At 47.6% G+C, this 22,610-nt stretch overlaps 1 protein-coding gene across 9 annotated transcripts in view; it reads left to right on the forward strand.

The window, feature by feature from the left end:
- The window catches only part of ATP2B4 (ATPase plasma membrane Ca2+ transporting 4), a 181,939-nt gene that overhangs the window by 72,289 nt on the left and 87,040 nt on the right, over positions 1 to 22,610 (forward strand). For all 9 annotated transcript variants that reach the window (XM_060277063.1, XM_060277066.1, XM_060277058.1 and 6 more), the window contains exon 2: positions 19,324 to 19,926. In XM_060277063.1, the coding sequence (XP_060133046.1) occupies positions 19,731 to 19,926 (196 nt within the window). In that variant the 5' untranslated portion in view covers positions 19,324 to 19,730. The remainder of the gene's footprint in view (positions 1 to 19,323; positions 19,927 to 22,610) is intronic.

Here is a 22,610-nt window from a genome sequence, read left to right on the forward strand (position 1 = left end):
CCCACTCACCTGCCTTGTTGTTCCATTTGAACAGGAAGTGCCTTTCCTTCCCAGCTGTGTCTCTTGTTCCCCTTCCCATTGTGATTCTTTTTGAGGAGGCTGGACCTCCTTGCTGTGCCTTGATTCCCTCACCTTTGTGCTCTGAAAACCTAATGTGACAGGCTGCTATTAAAATGAGCACACAGTGTGGTGTGAACAGGGAGGGCTGCCAGTCTAAAGTTTTGCAGGTGGGCAGTTTTAGCTTCAGTTGTGAAAGGGTTGGATAGTGTGTGTGTGCGCGCACATATACTGTATGTGTTTCTGTTTGTAACATTTCTCCCCCTCTTCTTCCCACAACAATCAGAAGTAGTTGGCGGCAGGAGGGATGCTGTTATGGCCAACGCACTGCCACTGGGCCACTTAAATAAATGAGGTTTTGCTCCCCACCCCCTATATATATTGTGGTGCAGAGGGCAGGGATCAGGAGAGGAAGGGCCTCTCTGTCCTTTTTTTTTCTCTCTCTCTTTTATAGCTCAGCCAGCTACTTCCCCCGCCTTTTCAATTATTCTGCCAAGATAAATGTCTGTCCAAAGCTGTAATCTCTGATATGCAGCTTTATAAACTAACTGCATATGTCAGGGCTTTGCTGGCCTCTTATTAAGCTGTAGGGAAAAGTGTGTCCAGAGCAGGAAAAGCATTGCCTTGCCATCTGCCCTTCCACCCTTTCCTAGAGCCGTTCCTGCTTTTGTGTCTGATTATTATTATTATTATTATTATTATTATATTTTTCATTTCATTTCTGTATGTATGTAGGCACCCCGACTATTGCAAGAGCCGTGTGCTACCGTGTTTCCCCTTTTTTAAGACACCGTCTTATATTTATTTTTCCTTAAAAAAACACACCATGGCTTATTTTCAGGGGATGTCTTATTTTTTAATTAAGTATGGTACAGCAATCTACATTTTTTCAATTATAATTGTGTGTTCGCTTATTCCCTAATTGGTAGCAGTCCTAAACATACCTTACTTACTTCAACTAAGACTCACTAAGCTCACAGTAAACATGCATAGGATCCATCTCAATTCTTGTCATCACAAGCATTCCCCCCTTCCATTCTTTGGGAAACAAATAGAGCCTCAGTGCCTTGTTCTGCCCACAGCAGGGATGAGATGCAAGCAAGCTACAGCCGACCCACTATTTTAGGAGGGACAGAAGACATTGAGATGGCATTATATATCTTGCCCAGAGAATCTAGGCGCTATGGCTAAACAAAGGGTTGAGGCTTCCACCACGTTCTAACCTTATTTAACAGAGGAAACTTTCCCAGGGTCCAACAAGGCAGCTCATCCTGAACTCTTCTGTTTAAAACAAGAGGGACAGAAGCCAGGAAAGCTCCCTCAGTTTTGAATCACACATCTTAGGAACCGATTTATTTTTTAAAAAACTCCCGGATCAGATGGCCCCAAAATATAAAGACGTGCCGCTTCTGCTGCTGCGTTTCCTTCTAAACGTGCAACAGAGGAGGCCGCAGAGTCCCAGCCAATTGCAGCGCGATCCTATGGCTCCTAACTCAGAAGAAAGCCCCGTGGAGTTCAGCGGGGCTCTGACGGCCAGGGACCAGCTTTCGGCAGCGATCCTGCTGCTGCTGCCACTGCCGCACACATTTCCCCTGGGGGTAAACGCGCCACTGAATGTGCAGGATGGCACCGTGCAGGAGCGAGGGGACGAAAAGTAACTGAACCAAACGGCAGATCCCCAAACCAAAGCGCACAGTCGGATCAAATGCCTGCACCTCCTTTTGCGCATCACTTCCTCCCTCCAGCCCTGCAAGAGCGTTAAGGCAATAGGGGCAGCCCGATCCAAGCGGAGTGAACCTCCATCAGCCCGCGCTTCAGCGTGCAGGACCCGGGAGACGCTGCAGCGAGGAGAAGAGGCGGCAGTGGCAAAGGGGGAGGAGGAGGAAGCGGTGGAGGTGGCTCCGGCTTCTCCTCCTTTCCTCCCTCGCAAGGCTCCTCGGCAGCCCCGGCGCAAGGCAGAACCTCAGGCGTGGGAGCCGCCGGCCGGCACTCACTGAAGGAAAAGGACCCAGCGTGCCAGTGACGTGCGCTCTGCACCAAGGCCACGATCCTCGCCCCCATCTCCTCCAGCCTCCCTACTCGCCCTTCCATGCCAGATGCCTTGCAGAAACCTCACTTTGCGCCCCAAATGACCGCCCTCCAATGATTATGTACTGTAGGTGCAGAGTTGCAGCCGGATACCGAGTGCCGCTTCCCGGCTCTCCCCCCCCCCCGAACAGTTTCCCTTCAGGTCTGCCTCGATCCGAGGCCAATCAGGCTCCCGCATTCTTTCCTCCGGCTTCGTTCGATTGCCTTGGGAAAAAAACAAAGCGGGGAAATGGCGTGAGCTGCTACCGCCGCTGCTATTGTGCTTTTTAGAGCAGAGTGGATCTGGCAGCCTGCCAGGTCGGCGCCGATCAACGCTGCGCTGAGCACCGGATCGAGGAAGTGGCCTGCAGGGTCGGCGCCCAGCAGCGCCGCACGGAACACCACCTCCTCAATCCAGCACGGCGCTGCTGAGCGCTGACTCTGCAGACCAGCTCCTTGATCCAGCACTCCGCGCGGCGCTGCTGGGCGCCGACCTATGGCTTATTTTCGGGGTATGTCTTAAATTTTACACAGTTTAAAAATCCTGCCCTGTCTTATATTATGACTACGGCTTAAAAAGGGGGAAACACGGTAGAATTCCAGCTCTGCCTTGCAAGTGACATTTGGGAGGCTGTGAGCTGAAGTGCTGAACTCAGGGAAGCTGTGCTGAAATAGGACTCTCGGTGGTTCCTGCACACTGAACACTGTGGAAGGGGATGCTCCCTTGCCTCTCTAGTTTCAGAGATGTGATTGGAGCTGGGGAGGGGAAACCTTTTTCCTCCAGAGCATGGGTAGGCAAACTAAGGCCCGGGGGCCGGATCTGGCCCAATCACCTTCCAAATCCGGCCCGCGGACAGTCCGGGAATCAGTGTGTTTTTACATGAGTAGACTGTGTCCTTTTATTTAAAATGCACCTCTGGGTTATTTGTGGGGCCTGCCTGGTGTTTTTACATGAGTAGAATGTGTGCTTTTATTTAAAATGCATCTCTGGGTTATTTGTGGGGCATAGGAATTCGTTCCAGCCCCACACAAGGTCTGAGGGACAGTAGACCGGCCCATGGCTGAAAAAGGTTGCTGACCCCTGCTCCAAAGTGTGCAGAGGAGTGAATGCCACATATCATAATGTTTTGTTGTCCTTAGAAGTCTCAGCAGCCTATTGTCAGCTAGAAAGGTAGTAGCAGGCAATGTTATTATTGTCTTTGCAGTCATACAGTACCTCGGTTTAAGTATGCTTCGGTTTGAGTACTTTCAGTTTAAGTACTCCGCGGACCCGGAAGTGTTTCCTTCTGGGTTCTGCCGCGCAAGCATGCACAGAAGTGATCTGCGCAGTTCGCACATGCGCAGAAGCGTTCTATCGGCGCTTCGTGCACGCGCGCTACCGCCGCTCGGTTTAAGTACTTTTCAGGGAGCGGATGGCACCCCGGAACCAATTGAGTACTTAAACTGAGGTACCACTGTATGCTGAACGAGGTACTTGGGGAGTTTGAAATGTGATGGCATTGAGCTAGGCTGCTAGGGCATCTCTCTCTCTCTCTCTCTCTCTCTCTCTCTCTCTCTCTCTCTCTCTCTCTCTCTCTCTCTCTCTGTCCCTCTTCTTTTTGCAAGGGGAATACTTAACCAGAAAACACTACAATGGACATTTAAGAACATGAGAAGAACTCTGCTGGGTCAAACCAAGGAGCTACCTAGCCCAGTATCCTATTTCCAACAGTGGCCAAGCAGATGCCTATAGGAAACCCATAAGCAGCTTGCTATTGTGCAGATAAAGAACTACTGCCACAGTTTTGGGCATGATGTGCCACTTACCTTGATTCATCTGACTGGATTAATAGGAATTGGTACCCTGGATATCTGCATAGTGACTGGCCTGTGCTCTGACTCCATAGTGCTGTGTGTGTGTGTGTGAGAGAGAGAGAGAGAGAGAGAGAGAGAGCGCAGGACCGGCTCTACGGTCAGGCTGGGTGGCGCAGGGCACCAGGGTGCCCGCTTACCAGGGGAGCGCTGCACAGCTGCGCCCACCCGCCCACTGCGAAGCTGCGCCCGCCCACCTGCCACGGAGCTGCAGCTCCTGGCAGCCACGCTGTGCGCTGCGCCCGCCCGCTGGCCCAGCCGCACAGCTCCGCCTGCCTGCCGCGCTGGGAAACGGGGTGGGGCGGGGGCGCCGGAGGGATCTGTCGCACCACGGCGCCAGGGCGTCAAATATACTTAAGACGGCCCTGAGACAGAGAGACAAAGATTGTTGGGGGGGGGAGGAGAGGGAAACCAGCAGTGTACTTGCTACTATAGATGTCAAAATGTTTGAAACGGACAGTAAATGAAGTTAGGAATACACAATGTGCATGCATGTAGGTTCAAACCAATGCTCTACCTGGCTCAATGTTCTGCCTTTGAATGGTGGCTAGATAGACAGAATTAGTAGAATCATAGAGTTGAAAGGTACCACAAGGGTCACCTAGTCCAACCCCCTGCAATGCAGGAATATTTCACCCAACGTGGGGTTTGAACCTGCAACCCTGGGATTCGGAGTCTCATGCTCTGAGCTAATGAGATGCCACAAGAGAGTTCACAAGCAGGTCATGACAGCATAACAGTTCTTGGACAAGCTGTGGCCCTTCCCCATTCCTCGATAGTTCTCCTAATCTAGTTGTCTCAGATTACCGTCTCTGAACAAGAAGGCGGCCACAACTACCATTGCTCAAGAAATCTGTATATGTCATGTGTTGATGTATTCCTTTTAAGAGCCATTGATGCTAGAAGGTATCGCCATATCCTGTGGCAATGAATAACACAGGCTAATTATGTCAAGAAATACTTCAGTTGGGTTGCTAACACTGGTTGCAGCCAAGAGCCTCCCTCCAGACTAAGTTTTCTTTATCCTAGAGGGATTGTAAAATTTCTGTCAGCGCCGCATTAAAATAATTAGATGAGTGCTAACTTCTTGTCATCATCATTATTCATGTCAGTTTTGTATTTGACACAGGCTTGGACGATTAGTCTCTGGAGTGAAATAGACATGAAATTAACCTGCATTTCAATATAGGGAAGCAACACTGGCACAGTTCTTCAAATTCCAAGGTTTAATATCTTGTGAAAAAATGCCTTGTGAAAAAATTATATTGGGAGCCTCCCTGATACTTTTCTGTTTCTGATTTACTGTATGGCCTTTGTAATTTTTGCTGTTGAAACCTTGTAAGGTTTGGTGAAAACCTGTCTCCATGAATCTGACATGCACGCATGCAAAGATCCCATCACAATTCCTTTGCTCATGGGTTTTGGTTTTTTTGGGGTTAGCCCAAAATGAATGCTCAAGGTTCTGTTTACTGCCAATGCTCCCAGGACAGGAACAAGGCTGTGTACCTGTTGCCATTTACTCTGTCTCCAGTGCAGTCCCAATTCTGGTATCCGTATTGTCACAGGGGCTGTAGCAGCTACTCTAGAGTAACGACTCCTCCAGGCGTTGTCTTTTCATTCTTTTATTTAGTGTTGATTATTTACAGTGCAGAACAGTACTATGTACATGTTGTCAGTTAGGGGTCAGAACCTCCGAATGGAGATTCGCGCGTTTTCTTCCAGCAAAGTAGTCTAGGCATACTGAATCTCTGCCCCCGTCGTTTCCTGCGCAATTCCGGGGTCGGCGGGGTCGGCCTTCTTCCCTTGCCTCCCATTTCCCTTCCCACACTGGGCATGGGCTCCGCTACCTTGCCTGAGCCTCGGTCACCACTTCCTGAGTCTCCGCTGGAGACCTCTCCCTCTCCACTAGCACTCGCACTGGGAGACGAGCTGCTACTTAAGATGGGAGGGACTTGCCTGTAACTTCTGTCCCTCACACGTATGCATCCTGTAATTTCCTGAGAAACACTTGTGTTTGGTTAGCTTTCCTTCAAACCAGCTTCCCTCTAATTTGAAAATGGGACACCACAGTTAATCTGAGGTGTGTACGTTTGAGACATTCATTGAGCATGTGCAGATGACAGGGCGTGATCAGATGATAGCTTCATTGAATAGGAGTTTGGGGCAGGGTTGCATCCAATGCCCTTTGGATGAAGACCCCCCTGCCTCTTCTCTGGTGTGTACAGCAACGTAAATTGCTGCCGTTTTAGGCCCTTAATGTGTACATAGCCTAATCCTGAGCCAAATAAACCTTGAGACCCTTGGCACCCCACTCCTTTTCAGCATGGGTGCAAGCCAAGAGAGGGTGAGAATTGGATGCCTTCTCCCAGAACAGCAGAGTCAACTCTGCTGTCTCCGCATGGTGTTTGCGTATCCATAAATAAACCCCAGAGGTAGCACTTAACACATCTCCTCTCCCTGCTTTCCTTCCCTCAGCAATGCCTTTGGTACTTGGCTTCTCATTCCTAACCACCCCCACCCCCAAATCATTTTTCCCTTCTACGACAAAATAACTTCTGCAGAGGTGAGTCAACCTTGCTTGGCACTCAAATATGCCCTGGTGCTGAGTGCTAATTAAAAGGTGTGATAGGAGCCTTGTAATCACTCCGAATAAAACACAATGATTTGCACCAGGGAGGAAAGTATCATTAACCCAGATTTTATTTTTTATTTTATTTTTTCTTAAGCCTGTCAGGAAGGTTTTCATGTTGTAGATTGTCTTTTAAAAAATTTTTAAAAAATAATAATGATGATAATGCAGCGCTCTGAGCTCCTTGAAGCACCATCTCTGTTTAAGCACGTCAACCACTCCCTTTTCAAACATTGTTTCATACTGGGGTTTCATACAGAGCGAGATTCAGTATCAGTAAGGAAAACGTTTTGCCAGGGGTTAACTGTAGTCTGGCCATGTGGTCTACTGAGCAATTGCCTGCAGTTCTGATGTGCTAAAGACTTAATTCAGGAACTGCTTTGCCTGTAGGCACACTCAAAACCCTTGCACTGCAACCTGGCATTCACTTGTGGATCCCTAAATTGAAATTGCCAGCACACAAACACTCTCAAGAGTGAACTAAGGAGGCTGTGAAACCCAGTAAGGCATAATCACCCCAGTATTGAGAGTGAACTCTTATTTGTGGAAGCAGAACTTCCTCATGCACAGCTGGTGCAGATGTGAAAGCACAGATGTGAAAGTATGATGATGCTTGTCCAGATTCGAGTCAGCTGGCTCTTTTGCATCCCCACCCAGAAGCGGTACTGCAACAGCTAGAGTCCTATTGGGTCCTGTGTCTTTTGGAGATAGTTGTCTTTCCACTGTGGTTGCTACTTATGTTATTTTAGACCAAGGTGGTCCAACACATGGCCTGAGGGCCGCATATGGCCTTGATGTCTTTTTTGGCAGATCTCAGCAACATTTCACACACACACACACACACACACACACACACACACACACACCAGCCCTCATGTTGCCTTCCCAAAGCCAGGTAAGCGAGGCACTTTGGGAAGGAGGTGTGAGGGCTCAGACAGAGTCCCTGAGTCCCCCAATCTCCTTCCCAATGCCCAGTTAGCACTTTATCAGTTCTAAGACCCCGCCAGAGCCTCACACCTCCTTCCTAAACCCCAGCACCTCTGTTATCCAGCTTTGGGAAGGCAGCATGAGGGCTGCAAAGGATGTCAGTTTTGTCCCTGTGCCCCCCCCCCGGCGCACGACAATACAATGTGCATGCAGCCTGTGGGTCCCATGTCAGAGTACCCTTGCAACCCACTTGGTGTGAAAGTTGGACCACCCTGTTCTAGACTGCTATGGGTGCGTGGTGTATACAGTTGCAGTATCATTTAAAGAGGGACAGCTGCTATCAATGGCTGTTCTGTTCTGTCTTCCCTGGCAGAGGCAGTGCACCTCTGAATACCATTTGCTAGCATTTGCTGGGAATTGCATGAGGCTAGAGCAGGCATCCCCAAACTCCGGCCCTCCAGATGTTTTGGACTACAATTCCCATCTTCCCCGACCACTGGTCCTGTTAGTTAGGGGTCATGGGAGTTGTAGGCCAAAACATCTGGAGGGCCGCAGTTTGGGGATGCCTGGGCTAGAGTGCTGTTCTGCTCATGTCCAGGTTGCAAGCTTCCTAAAGGAGTCTGGCTGGCTGCTGTGAGACCAGGATGTTGGACTAGATGGGCCGTTGGCCTGATCCAGCAGAGGTCTCCTTATGGGAGCCTTCTTCCCTGTGGCAATTTCCAGAGGGACAGCCAGCCACATTACTCCAGTGCAGCGGGAAGTCCTGTGGCACCTTTAAGGCTAACCTTTATTATGATAAAATAAAAAAAAATCCTTCAGTAGCACCTTAAAGACCAACTAAGTTTTTATTTTGGTATGAGCTTTCGTGTGCATGCACACTTCTTCAGATACAGATTCTTCAGATTCTTTATTATGATGTGGAATATTGCTCACAAGAAGGGTATCAGATACCCTTCTTGGTTCAGTTTTCCGACTTGCACGAGCAAAGGGGTTGAAAATGATCTCCCTCGCAGCCTTCTGGAATGCTCACTGGCCAAAGTAAGTTCAGGATAGGAACCCACCCCCTGTGGCCGTAGCCAGGATTTGTTTTAGGGGGGTAGAACTGAGTTACTCTGCAATGCAGTTGCTCAGTTAGTTAAGTATTTTTATTTATTTAGTTGATTGGGGGGGCAGCTGCTCCCTGCCCCCCCCAGCTACGCCCATGCCACTCCCTTGGGACAGCTGCCAAATCACAGCTTTCACTTATTTAAGCAGATAGGCGGTGGTTGGTGGTGAGGGGGGAGAGAAACATTTGGCTTAGAAGCTGGGTGGATTGAACTGCTGGCTGTTGGGGTGAAGGGAGAGGTGATGTCGGATTCCCACTCTCCTTGAATTTAGCCAACCAGAGCCAGAGAAGTGTGGTAGGCACGGCTAATGAATGACTCCAGACACATTTCCCTGTAAACTCCTTGCACATGCCAAAGTGAATAGAATAATCACCTGCGCTTGATCTCTGCTCTTTGATCTCTCTCGCAGGCTGTGCCTGCCCTAATGGCTTTCATCCCTCAGAAAAGATCATCCTTTGCAGTCTAATCAGTCTAAAGGTGTCTCTGCTACATGGCTTGCAGGAGCATTTCAGCACCTCTGGAAAGTGCTGTGATCTATTTGCTTAGGCTGAAGAATATTGCTTTTTCCCACGTGAACATCCCCAACCACAGGCCCAGTCCTGCTTTTCCAGGCTTCTTCAGTGAGAGACCTATTGCACTGATAAAACATTTTGCACCTTGGGAATTTTACCCAGGGCGGTTACTCCTGGGTTTTTATGGGATATGAGGCAGAATACCAGACTTTCATCTTGGGTCCCCCATTTTTTAAAAAAATTCAGCGGACCAAAACTAATCTAGTTCTTAATGTTTAGAAAAATATAGTGGTGGTTGGAGACATATCCCTGTAGAAAGCTACAGTATCCAATAGTAGAGGTTCGTGGTTATCTAATGCCCGTATGGCTCCTCCACTGCAGCTTCAGTTGAAAGGAGAGTTGTGGGAAGCAATTTCATGGTTATACGGTATTTCTTTTTTCCCCCAAGTCCATTGAAAAGGGCACAAACCCAAATGGTACTGAAGGAAAATAAGTTCAGTTTTTTTGCATCAGCATATTCTCCCACCCCCTCACTCTGAGATCTGTTTGCAGATCTATGTAGTGAGTTGCTGTGGATCATGGGTGGACCAGCAGGTCTCCCCAAACAAGGAGCTCCCCCCCCCACTACTGCTGAACTCCAGTCATTAACATATACAGTGATTTTTTTTTCTTTCAGACATCCTCACATGTAGAACACAATGTGCCTGCCTAGAAATATAGGTTGCCCCCCTCCCAAGTTCTTTTTTCCCAGTGTCTCCATTGCTGTGGATATGCCTTAAAAATGTCTGTTTCCCCCTTTCTGTTCTCTGCCATGACTCTCTCCAGAAGCACCGATCCCCTCCTGCTGTCTGTTGACTGACAAGTGATGGCCCCAAGGCGCTATCATTTGCGCTGCTGAATGCCTGGTGCTGCCCTGCCTATATTGCTAGAAAGGCCCTTTGCCTTGTTCCAACAAATGCATGATCTCCGCCTGGCAGGACAGAGGTGTAATGCAGCCGTTTATTATTCCGGGCAGGTTCGTCTGCAGCACTGCATCAGCCATCATTTTTCATCTGCTGCTCACTACCCCCTCCTCCTCCTCCACACCCCCTCCTTGCTTCCCCTCCTCTCGTTTCCCACTTGGTTAAACTCAGAAATTGTAAGGAGAAGAGTGTGCAATGTGAGTGGGTGAACGTGCTAGTTAGGGAGAGGCTTTGGCTACACTCTTGAGTATGCTGAGCAAGGCTGGATGGGACTTAGGAGAAGAAATGAGGAGGCTTTGGGTGAGCAGATGGAGAGGAGGGTGGGTTTTTTTTAGCGCGTGTGACTTTTTCAAGTTTCACCTTCCCCATCTTAACATGAACCCTGCAAAGCCTCTTTTGTGAGGTTCCCCTCTTGCAATTTTTCCTCCTTTGAAATGAATCCTGCAAAGAGCCCTAAAGCAACCATTCAGACTAGCTGGGCTTTAAAAGCTTTGCTTTTCCTTCCCTTTTGCCTGTTGCATCCTCTCTCCCTTTCAGTCCTGCTCTCCTTTGTTGTGTTTATCAGTAGACTGAGAGGCCTGCCGTAGTGCTTGGAGGTAAATGCCTTTACCTCTACAAAATGTTGCAGATGCAACTACAGTGGATATGAAACTTCCTCACCCTAGGGAAGCTGCTTCCACATCAATCTGTCCGGCACATTGGGGCCTCAGCTGCACAACTGGGAGTGGGGGGCCTTTTTCAGCCTGAGGGCCACATTCCTTTGTGGGGAATTCTGCAAGGGCCACAATGCCAGTAGTGAATCAAACAAAAGGTGTGGGCAAATCAGAACAAAAGGTGTGATCCTTGCCCTTGTGCCGTCAGAGGTGTAGGTACCAGGGCTTTTTTTTTCAACCGGAACTCAGTTCCAGCACCTCTTACATGGGTGCCACTGCCATTACAAGAGAAAAAGGGAGGCGTTCATCATGAGTTCTGGCACCTCTTCTAGAAAAAATAGCACTGGTGGGTACACACATACACTCCACAATCTCTGTCATCCATCCAGGCAAGCAAGAGGCATTAATGACAGTTCAAGGACACATTTCAGTCAGGCAAAAGCCCTCAAGGAGAACACAGGGGAGGGCCAGTGAGGCATGTGAGGAGAGAGCGTGGCTTGAGGAGAATCCCAGAGACCAGATGTGGAGGCCTGGGAGACTGCATTTGGCCTTCAGGCCTGGTGCTTCCCAACCCTGTTGTAGAATGGCAAGCTGCCTTAGGAGCACTACTAGCTGCCTTAGCCTGACCTTTCACCTTACCTGCCAACTGAACTATTTGGGGGGGGTTAGGGGGGTTGTGTCAGCCTGGAGATACCACGATTTGAACCTTGAACCTTCTTCATGCTTGTGATGCTTCTTGCTCCGTAACTAAGGCATGGGCACCTTTCGTTACCTTGCTAAGAACACAGTAGGGTTTTTATACAGTCATACCTCATGTTGCGTCCGCTGTGGGTTGCGTTTTTCCAGGTTACAAATGCGGTGGACCCGGAAGTGTTTACTTCCAGGTTTCATTCTGCTTGCATGTGCAGAAGCATTCTGCTCGCTTCGCGCATGCACAGAAGCGCTCTATCGCGCTTTTGCGCATGCGCAAAAGCGCTGCCCAGGTTGCGGACTTTTCGGGGTATGAGCGGCACCCCGGAACGAATCGGGTCCACAACCCGAGGTACCATTGTATTGAGCTTTGGCTTTCAAAACTGAGGCTTTTCTCTGAGCTAAAAGGAGCCTTTGGGGACCTTCAAAGTTAAGACTCGAGTGATGGCCCTTGACTCCTTGTATCCAGAATGCAGAAATGCTGCATTAATTACTCTGGCTTTTATGGAATAAGCCTCAAACCCTTAGGATCAGGGGAGTGCTGCTGATTTATCAGGTTCCATGTTAACAGCATCATGCTATCTTTCCTCTAATGAGCTTATAGTCTAAGGCACTGGCTCTTGAGTGCTCTGTGCCCTTTTAGGGACTGAAATAAGATAAAATGTAAGTACCATTCTGGGAGGCTTTTTAAAAACTGAAATATTATATCTGAAAGTGGGGCCATTTGATCCTCTTTTTTTTTTAAAAAAAACAAGTCCTAAATGGTGAGGACTCATGCCAAATCTGTGAAATTGCCATTATTTTTCCAGGTCACAAATTCTGTTCTTGCTATATTGTGACTTGGTATGTCTGGCAGTGGGGCTTGGGGCTGCTTGGGGCTGATGTAGTCCAAAATATCTGGAGGGCACCAGGTTGGGGAAGCCTGCAATATGGTGAGATGTGACTGGGAACATCCTTCTGGAATTCTCCATTTTCCGTTTCTGTCTCTTAGCATGCTTGACTTTGGACATCTGTGCAGAGGTCGTGAAGCGTATCCCTGAAAGGGAACAGGAGCAGGGAACCTCTCCTTCCTCCGTAAAGAGATTTTTGTTTTTATCTCCCTTCTCTCGACCTGTGGCAAGGAATCCCTGGAGCTCTAGCTCTGAGAAGGAAAGGAATCTTGCTGTTTGGAATGGGAAGATAATGATAGGTGCCCTGCAGGCTCCTCGAGGGGTAATTAGGGACTCTGCCATCACAATATTAATTAGTTGCTTTTTTCTTACCCTCTAAACTCTTTCCAGAATATGTTATTTGCTATTAAAGAATAAAAAATTAGCAAAAAATAATAATCGCCCACTGCCCCTCCCCAACATGCTATTAAACAGCAGGGGTTAGTTTAATTGGATCTTCCTTCTTAGCCTCCTTCCATGGGAAGCTTTAATGACTTTCAACATAGATGAGCAGTTGCTACCTGAATTTCTCAGTACCAGGTTTATGGGCAGTGAATCAGATGGACAAATAAATAACCATTTGCTGCTCCAGGTTAGATAGGATCCTGTTTTTATTAAGGATCTGTTTGAGAGGTTTTCTATCTTTCCCAAGCTACCAGTCTACTATGCTCCCCGCATACCTTAAAGAGATCTTCCCAAACCATTGCTTTTTCCAAGATTGCCTTTTTGGTTCAGGGTGAGCTGCAAGTTGGGCATCCCTTTTTGGATATGTACTGAAATTGTTCCAACAGGCCCAGAGACGGAGCTTTGTCTGAGATGAATTGAACAATTGTGATAACACATGTCAAAATTACCTTTTCAGGCTATCTAGAGAATTCTCAGCTGCTGCAACAGATTTTCCTGTGCTTGAGGTTTTCTGGTGTCCTCTCTCACCATACAAATTTTCTTAATTAACATGGTTGTATCTTAGGCAGAGACAGGCACAATCTACTTGGCCACCTCACACTGCCTCAGCGTCGCCTCCTCTAGTCATGAGCCCATGTCAACTGCAGGCAGCAGTTCAGCAGGTGAAGCTTTCTTCATCACAGCATTCCTGTGATTTGGAATTGCAGCACATGTTAATTCTGTGTCCAGGGCGGCTGTCTACCAGCTCCATCTAGTACACAGGCTGAGACCCTACCTGCCTGCAGACTGTCTCACCAGAGTGGTGCATGCTCTAGTTATCTCCCGCTTGGACTACTGCAATACGCTCTACATGGGGCTACCTTTGAAGGTGACCCGGAAACTGCAATTAATCCAGAATGCAGCAGCTAGACTGGTGACTGGGAGCGGCAGCCGAGACCACATAACACCGGTCCTAAGAGACCTACATTGGCTCCCAGTACGTTTCCGAGCACAATTCAAAGTGTTGGTGCTGACCTTTAAAGCCCTAAACGGCCTCGGTCCTGTATACCTGAAGGAGCGTCTCCACCCCCATCGTTTAGCCCGGACACTGAGATCCAGCGCTGAGGGCCTTCTGGCGGTTCCCTCACTGCGAGAAGCAAAGCTACAGGGAACCAGGCAGAGGGCCTTCTCAGTAGTGGCGCCCGCCCTGTGGAACGCCCTCCTATCGGAGGTCAAGGAGATAAACAACTACTTGACATTTAGAAAACACTTAAAGGCAGCCCCGTTTAGGGAAGTTTTTAATCTGTGATATTTTAATGTATTTTGGTATTTGTTGGAAGCCGCCCAGAGTGGCAGGGGAAACCCAGCCAGATGGATGGGGTATAAACAAACAAACAAACAAACAAACAAATAAATAAATAAATAATTGCAGCAGTTCAATTTCCACCTCTCAAACACCTCCTTGACAGCTGCTCCTGAAAGCGCCTGTTAAAAGCATAGGGGCCCTGCCAGAGAAAAAGGCAGCAAATCTATTAGTGAGTTTCACTATCTTTCCAACACAGTGTTGTTGCTGTTTCTCCTCTCTGTGTCTCCAGCTTCATATCACGATGCTGCAAGACCCACTGACTTTTTATCTGTCGGTACCAGAACCACATTGCCTCCTAAGCAGTATTTCTCCTCATCACTCAGAACCTTTTTTGATCTCTGCCTCTCTTAAGTTGCAGCTGAGACCCAATTTTAATAATAATAATAATAATAATAATAATAATAATAATAATATGCCACCCATCTGACTGGGTTGCCCCAGCCACTCTGAACAACTTGCAACAAACTATAAAACCACAGTAAGGAAAGCTAAAACTGCTTACCCGTGTAACATGCCATACAATCAGCTTTATGTTTAAATTGGAGCATAAACTACTATATACTCAGTGCAAGGGATTAATGGTCCTGCTGGCTGCTGCACTAGCATAATACTGTAGTTATTTATCTGTAACATTCCCCTCCCCCGCTCCAGGTTGCTCAGGGAGGCATGCATGGGTCTATCTCCCCACCCCACCCGCCACACACACCAATTTTATCTCTGCATAGCAAGCTTGTGAGCCAGTTTGAGTTGATAGCCCAAGGTCACCCTGTGATTTTCAGGGCTACCTGGAGATTTGAACTCTGAGCAATCCAGTCTTAGCTCAGCACTAGCCACTAGATCACACTGGCTCAGAGAATTAAAGGGGCTAGCATGCTACACACAATACTTACAACAAGCGTTTGGAATGCTGCTAGTGGGAAAAGCCACACGGGGAATGGAATTGGGAGCAAAGAAATGGCAAGTGGCAAAAGGTTTGTGTTGCCATGAGAAAGGAAAGATTGATGGGTGTACAGTTGTATCTCGGTTTAAGTGCACAATTGGTTCCAGAAGTCTGTACTTAACCTGAAGCGAACTTTCCCATTGAAAGTAATGGAATGTGGATTAATCCGTTCCAGACGGGTCCACGTACTTAAACTGAAAATACTCAAACCGAGGCGTACTTAAACCGAGGTATGACTGTAAATAGTTGTACTTTTTTTAATAAAAAGAAAGCAAAGTACAACAGTCACTTCTGTTTAAAATTTCTTTCTTCCAAAGGAAATGTTAGGGCTCAGGGGTGAACCAAACCAGATAACAAATGAATGCCTTTCTGCTTTGCAAATAGCAGTCACCAGCTAGAGGAAGCAATCCAGACTGCAGCTGTGGCACCTTTTCACCATGCCATTTGCCAGTTAAACTTTCCCCCTCAAAGCTGCTATTTGCCCTGTGGAGAAAAGCATACTTGTACACACACTTTTTTTTCCCCTAATGGTGCAAGTGGCAGCTGTGGTGGTGGTGGTGGTGGTTTGCATTGGGAAAACAGCATGGGGAAAGGGTTGAGCCTTCTTTGCCAGCACCAGGATCCTGAACTGGCTCACCTTCCTGCCACCGCCACCCCACCCCCCAGTTGCTGTTGCAAAAATTCAGAGAGCAGATCTGCATTCATTCAGTTTCATCACTCTTAGTTTGGCCCTTGGGTGCACATAGGTGCAATGTATAGTTAGTGTCACAGTGCGGTGGAGTCTTGGACTGAGAATACTGTAGTCACAACTTTACTTGGCGGCCTAGAAAAATGCTTTGGGGCTGAATAGCACTGCCAAATCCCCTTATATATATCGGCTGAGGAATTCACTCTTATTGAAGCTGGAGATTCTCAGCAAAGGATGCAACTTGCCCTCTTATCAAGGCTGAGGAGGATGTGACTAGGGAGTGTAACAGTTTGTCCTTTGAACACTTCCATATCCCCGCCTCAGTTCCTGCAATGTCCATCTGTTACAGTTTTCCTTTTTCTATCCGTATGCAACTGGCGATTTCCTCTAAGGCAGATTGTCATTTGCCAAGACTGGGTGCTCCGGTATGTGCTGGAAGCTGCTTATTAGCTCATGCAATGTCCCTGATGTCTAGTTCAGAATCACAAACTGTAAGGCTCTGGCTCTTGCCAAGATAACAGTACACGTTGCTTACTGGTAACTCAGATGGCTGTAGAAGTTGTTAGTTTTGGCCTTAATGTTATGTTGCTTGTTTTTTTCATGGAAAGGTCTGTTCTGTAGTAGATTATGCATACCCAGGAGATTTGCCAAACCTGAGCTAAGAAAACCAGATTCCCTCCCCAACCTCAGTTTGAACAGTGAGGGATGGTCAATGGGAAAGTGAGTTGGGAGGGACCAGTGAGACATAGGGTTGTATCCAATACTTATTCTTCTCAGAATAGACCCACTGAAGTGCCTCACTTAGGCTCATTAATTTCAATGGTTCTACTTTGGGTAGAACTAGCATTGGATACAACCAATAGGGAAGGGTTGTAACTCATTAGTAGATCATCTGCCAGCGTCTTCAGACAGGGCGGAGAAAAACCTATGTCTGAAACCCTGGAGAGCCATTGCCAGCCACTATACTGTAGATCAGGCATAGGCAACCTTGGCTCTCCAGATGTTTTGGAACTACAACTTCCATGATCCCTAGCTAACAGGGCCGGTGGTCAGGGATCTTGGGAGTTGTAGTTCCAAAACATCTGGAGAACCAAGGTTGCCTATGTCTGCTGTAGATGGTACTGAATTAGATGGATCAGTTTGGTCTCACTTGGTATAAGACAGCCTCCTACATAATTCATAAAATGTAAAGGGTTGCCACTCCCAGCCTGAGTGTCTGTTGCCACATTGAACATCAAGGCTCTGGTGTTGCATGGTCATTGTTGCCCATGGTACAGCTGTGAATCTGTGCAAGGCAAATTGATCATTAAGTTGATGGTAAACATTCAGAGTGGAAGAGAAGCCCATTACATGCAGTGAGAAACCAGAACACGCGTGCGCACACACACACCATGGCAATTTAGCTAAAAGTCAGACTTAGCTAGAGTGCAAAATGCAGTGCCAGGGCAAAGTCCTTATTTAAACAATTTCATGGAAAGCTGCTTCTCCATTAGGAGAAAATCAGTAAGTATGGTCAGAAAGTACAGCTACTTTCTCTTGCCCAAATTGTATGTGACAGCAGCAGACCCGTTTTTTTAAAAAAAACTTGGGTCTGCCAGAATCACTTATCAAGTAAGATTTTAGTGCAAAAGTGGCACACAGGTGCAATGGGCTCAATCCTGTCATCCCTCTCACTGCAGCCTCCATCTGGATGTCACATTTCCTTCAGCTGATGCTCCCAGCACCAGAATCAAATCATCCCCCTTTGCTCTGAAACCTGGACCCTCAACCCACTTCATATGCAGCTGAGGCCCAGTTTTAAAGAAATGGATCTAATACATTGAAGCCTTTTGAGGGGTAGTGTTCACTTGCATTTCTAAAGTGAAAGAAAGGCTTAGGGCTGGGTCCTTGTTTCTGTGAAAGGAGGGGAAATGTCCAATAGGCATTAACTGTTAAGTAATGTCTCCAATGGATGATGTTGGCTCACAGCAGACTTTTGTGTTGATTTCGTACAGTGTGTATGGAGAGGACACAAGCTAGTTGGGCCTGAGAGGCCAAACCCAGTGACCTTAAAGAGTTTTCCATTAAAATATAGCTCTGGGTCCAGAAAATACAGCCCCAAAGGAATTGCGGAATTAACAGAACGGCAAATTTTCCTTCCACTCTTGTCCATCATTTAGTATTGTGTCATTCATTAAAATGCAGTTCTGTTGCCTAGCACCTGTATATCAATATCTGTATGCACAGAGTAGGAAAGGTCATCTACAGATAGAAAATCTCTCTACTCTTGTAGCATATTATTGGGGGTCAAAACAGATCTATTACCCCCTGCCCAAACACATAAAATCTGATGGGAGTCTGGATGCACACTTCCATTTCAAGTCGAAGAGTATTGCTGGCAGCTATAGATTGGGCTCGTCCCTGCACACCAAAGCAAGATCAGAGAGTTAATCATAGCCCTAAGGAGGACCTCTAAGGCCATCAAGCCCAACCCCATGCTCATTGCAAGATCTGCAGTGTGGGATGAAGATGCAGCACCCCTGAAAAAGGTCCAGCCAACCTCTGCTTAAATGCATCCAGTGAAGGAGAGCCCACCGCTTCCTGAAACAGGGAACTGCTCATACTATTGGGAAGTTTCTCAAAATCTGGAGGGGGGCAGCAACATAGGAGCTGTGCATTCCTCCCTGCAAGAGTCGGATCAAGGGTGAAGGGAGGCCGAGTCCTTGGTTTTTCCTTCATAGTGGATGGGGGTGGGGCGGGGCGAGGGTGGGGAGAAACTTACTTTCCAAAGCAGTTTTTATTATATTTATTTAAAGCATCTTAACCTCACCCTTTAGCTGAAAAGGCCACCAGAGTGGCTTATAAAAGACATGACGCACTAGGAAAAAGGGATGTGGAGGAAGGAGAGGAAAAAGCAGCCCCAGGCACCAGTCCTTAAAGTTTGGTTCTTCTGCTCAGCTGCACTGCTGAGAAGCCACAACGGCTGAAGCCTTTGTGCTTTTGTGTCCTTAGGTGGTTGTTCTTTGTGGCATATGCATTTTTAAGGTTGGGGATTTCCCTGGAGGATCCAACTGCAGCCTTTTAATGTAAAAAGCTGGTAAAGTCAGTTAGAAACTCCATTCCTTTGTATCACTTCCCTGCCATTTTGTAACCTTTTCTTGGCTTCTTTGTATTTTCCTCTCTGGGGCCAAAAATTTACAAATCTGTTGGAATTGAGCACATTATCTTATGGGGCTTCAACAAACAAACAAAAAAGGCTAGCCTTGGTACATCTGATTTCCAAAAGGTTTTTTTTGCAGTACATTATTTATAATTGTGTATTATTAATTATTATTATTATTATTATTATTATTAGCCTTTAGGACTCTTGTAAGTGGAAAGGCAGCAAAAACATCATTAAATGCATTCAGAGCTGCTCTGAAGAGCAGCGCAATATCTGGGACAATCTTTAAACTTAGCTGCATCCCTTGCAATTTCATTCCCAGAATGGATACTTCCCATTGCCTCTGCTGCACCCATGTGTATATAAGCTGCCCTCTTGGGTCTCTTATTAACTTACCATTTTTGTTTCCTTGTCTTGCAGTTTCGGTTGAAGACAGTAACCAGGGAGCCCATCTCTTTCTCTGGGAGATGCACGCTGGCTGTTGCTAAGGTTGCTTCCACGGTAACATGTGCATCCTGTTTACACCTTCATCGGAAGAAGTTGGGCTTGGCTAGGCTCACCAGCTTTGCCTGGGGAACTGCAAAAGGAAGTGCTGGTATCCCCACCCCCTCGCCAGCCCTTCCCTCTAACCCAGGATCCTCCGTTTCCCCCAGAGGCATTGCTTCTGGTGCCATACAGGCCACAGAACTGGGCTGCTTTCTGCGTGGAGCTCATAAGTTTACATTACCTGCTCTGTTTCCGTTGAGGGAAGAGACACAGAAGTGAAAAAGTTGCAGACTACATTTCTCGTGCTGCTCTCTGCTTGAACCAACACTGCTTTTGTCAAGATGACAAACAACTCTGCCGATCACCACCCTGGGAACTCTGTGGTTGAGGGCAACCATGAGGGGGACTTTGGTTGCTCTGTTATGGATCTGCGGGAACTCATGGAACTTCGCAGTGGAGAGGCTGTGAACCGGATAAATGACACCTATGGGGGTGTACATAATATTTGCAAGAGATTGAAGACCTCACCAGTGGAAGGTAAGGAGATGTATTGCCCCAGTGGGGAAATAAATGTTCTCGTGGCCTCTGGAGGCCTGGAGAAAGCTGGTCTCTTGCTTGAAACTGTTCCTGGGTTTTGAGTGGCTGTGTCAGTTAATAAGGAGTTTAAGTTCAAATGTCTTGGATCTGCATGGTTAGACTCGCGTATATACAGTAAATCATCTGCCAGGGACCAATAATCTGCATACAAATTAGACAGCTTGGCAGCAAAGGCTACCCCCACCCCACCCCCCAGTTGCAAAGATAATTTGCTAGACAAATTCAGAAGAGACATACGGTTCACACTGTTGGGTAGAGAAGGGAAATCATCTGCTGGGCTCATGCATGTAAAATGATCTTGCATTGTGTGATGTCTGTCAAGTTAAAAAAAAGGTATATTTTATTTATTTTTTGATGTGGGTGTCAAAAGACCCTCTAAATACAGTACATCAAGATTCCAAACATGATAACAAAAAACAAGGCTGTTCCACACAAATGCCAAACTTGCAATGACTGCTTCACTCCCTTTCTCTTTGGTCCATGGCAGCCACTTCTTGTTTGAAGTTAAAAGGTTGCATGACTCATCGCCAAAATCATCAGTTCTCCTGTAGGGAGGAAATGTGGTCCTGTGTGGGATTGTCTCCTCCCATCTCTCCACGGGCAGGAAGCAAAATCTTTAAGAGAATACACCTTGGAGGCTTAAGAGAATACACCCCCTCCAGATCTACCAGCCACCTTGAGCAGGGAGCAGCAATAGGCCAAACTAATAAAGCAGCTGCTCTGAATCCAGTGTGAATTGGATCTCAGTCACTGACCTAAATTCCTTATTGGGATTATCCCACTATTTGAGATGTGGTGCACCGCTGCTGGCAATGTGGCACATCTCCCCTCGCTGGATTCTTTTACCTGCAGGGCCGGGTGGGTGGCGCAATGCACCAGGGCGCTGGGCTGCCAGGGGGCGCCACACTGTGCCCGCAGCAGCTGCGCAACGGAGGCCGGATGCGGCACCTCCCCGCATCAGCTTGCTGCCCTCGCCCGCCTCTGCCATACCGAGCGGCACCTGGAGCTTCCGTCCCATCGGAGTGCTGCCTGCCCGGAGGGGCCCTCAGGGCATGGTGGCAGGAGCTGCCAAAGCGCCAAAGCCCACCACGACGTGCACGCGCTTTGCCAAACCCTTGCAGCGTGTGAGGGCTGCCAGGAGGCGGCCGGCCGCTGAGGACGAGCCCTGGAGCCTCTGCCTCTTCCCCGCTATAAAAAGGTGAAAAGGTGTGTGTGTTTTTGCGCACGCATGACGGAGGGATCTTTGAATGTGGGGGGGGGCACCAGAGGGATTTTTGAACCACGGCGCCAGGGCGCCAGATATCCTTGAGACGGCCCTATTTACCTGCATACCTTTTGAGTTCTTTTGCTGGGCATTAAAACTTGGACATGCAAAATGCAATGGCCTTCCCCAACCTGGTTCCCTCCAGATGATGATGGACTACAACTCCCATTAGTCCCAGTCAGCATGGTCAATGGTACAGACTAATGGAAGGTCCAACAACATCTGGAGGGAACAAGGATGTGGAAGGCCAGGGTCCAGAAACATTAAAGAGTGGTGTGATTCCTATATCCAATCTGAATGATACCTCTGATGTTTTAAAATATTTCTGATGTTGATATAAAGGTAAAATACATAGAGTAGAGCAGGGGTCAGCAACCTAAGGCCCATGGGCCACAAGCAACCCATGGAGGTCGTTTAACCGGCCCAGGGACCCCCGCCACCCGCTCAGTCGGCTCCTTTGCGCCATGCTAAACTGGCATGGAGCAAAACAGGGACTGCCTTCCGTGATGCTGGTCGGCTTCCTATTGGCTGCAGGAAGCTCCTGCACACCACCTCCACGCTGGAAGGAGCGCCGGAAATAGTGTTTGCGCATGCATGTGTGTGTGCTCACACTCCGGCCCACCACGGCGTCTGCGGGACCGTGAACCACCCCAAGCCACAAAAAATTTGTCAACCCCTGGAGTAGAGGGTGCAAATTAAGAAGAGTTGGAGGTAAGGGTTATCTAACCTGCTCGCAGAATTTGAGTGCAGCTGGGACAGTCATAGTTTGCGCAAAGCACCTGTGCTTCATGCTTCCTCATTAATCAAGTTGCATGCAAGTCCTGGACCACACAGTCTCCAAGGGCAAACATGTTGTTGATATTGTTGTTGTTGTTTTATTTGTACCCCACCCACCTGGCTAGGTTGTACCAGCAGCTCTGGGTGGTAAAGGGTTCTAAGTTATCCATTCTGAGTTGGCAATCTAAATGTTGTTCTTGTTATTTTAGAAAAAGCAATGGAAGTTCCTACAGCTTCCATCTATCTCTTTGCTTTATATTCCAGAGGAAATCTGTACCTGGGGATCCTTAAAGGTCTTAAATGACCCTGTATGATCTCTGATTCACTGTATAGCAGGTGCAGCTTCAATGTAAAGGAATGTTTCCTATCCTCCTACCGTAATATATTACAGTAAAAATTTATAACTGCTGTAGTTGAGTCTTCCATTGATCCGTGCCTGACCTGAAGTTGACACAGATGTTGCAGCATGCAATGTACTGCAATTTGTACTAGTCTGAAAAATGATTCAATTCCTGCTCCAACTTACCGTGCTCAAAAAATTCTGATAAGAATTGTGTGAATCGGATATCGTGATTATGTTTTT

Source organism: Zootoca vivipara, chromosome 7, assembly GCF_963506605.1.
Source record: "Zootoca vivipara chromosome 7, rZooViv1.1, whole genome shotgun sequence".
Taxonomy (NCBI): Eukaryota; Metazoa; Chordata; class Lepidosauria; order Squamata; family Lacertidae; genus Zootoca; species Zootoca vivipara.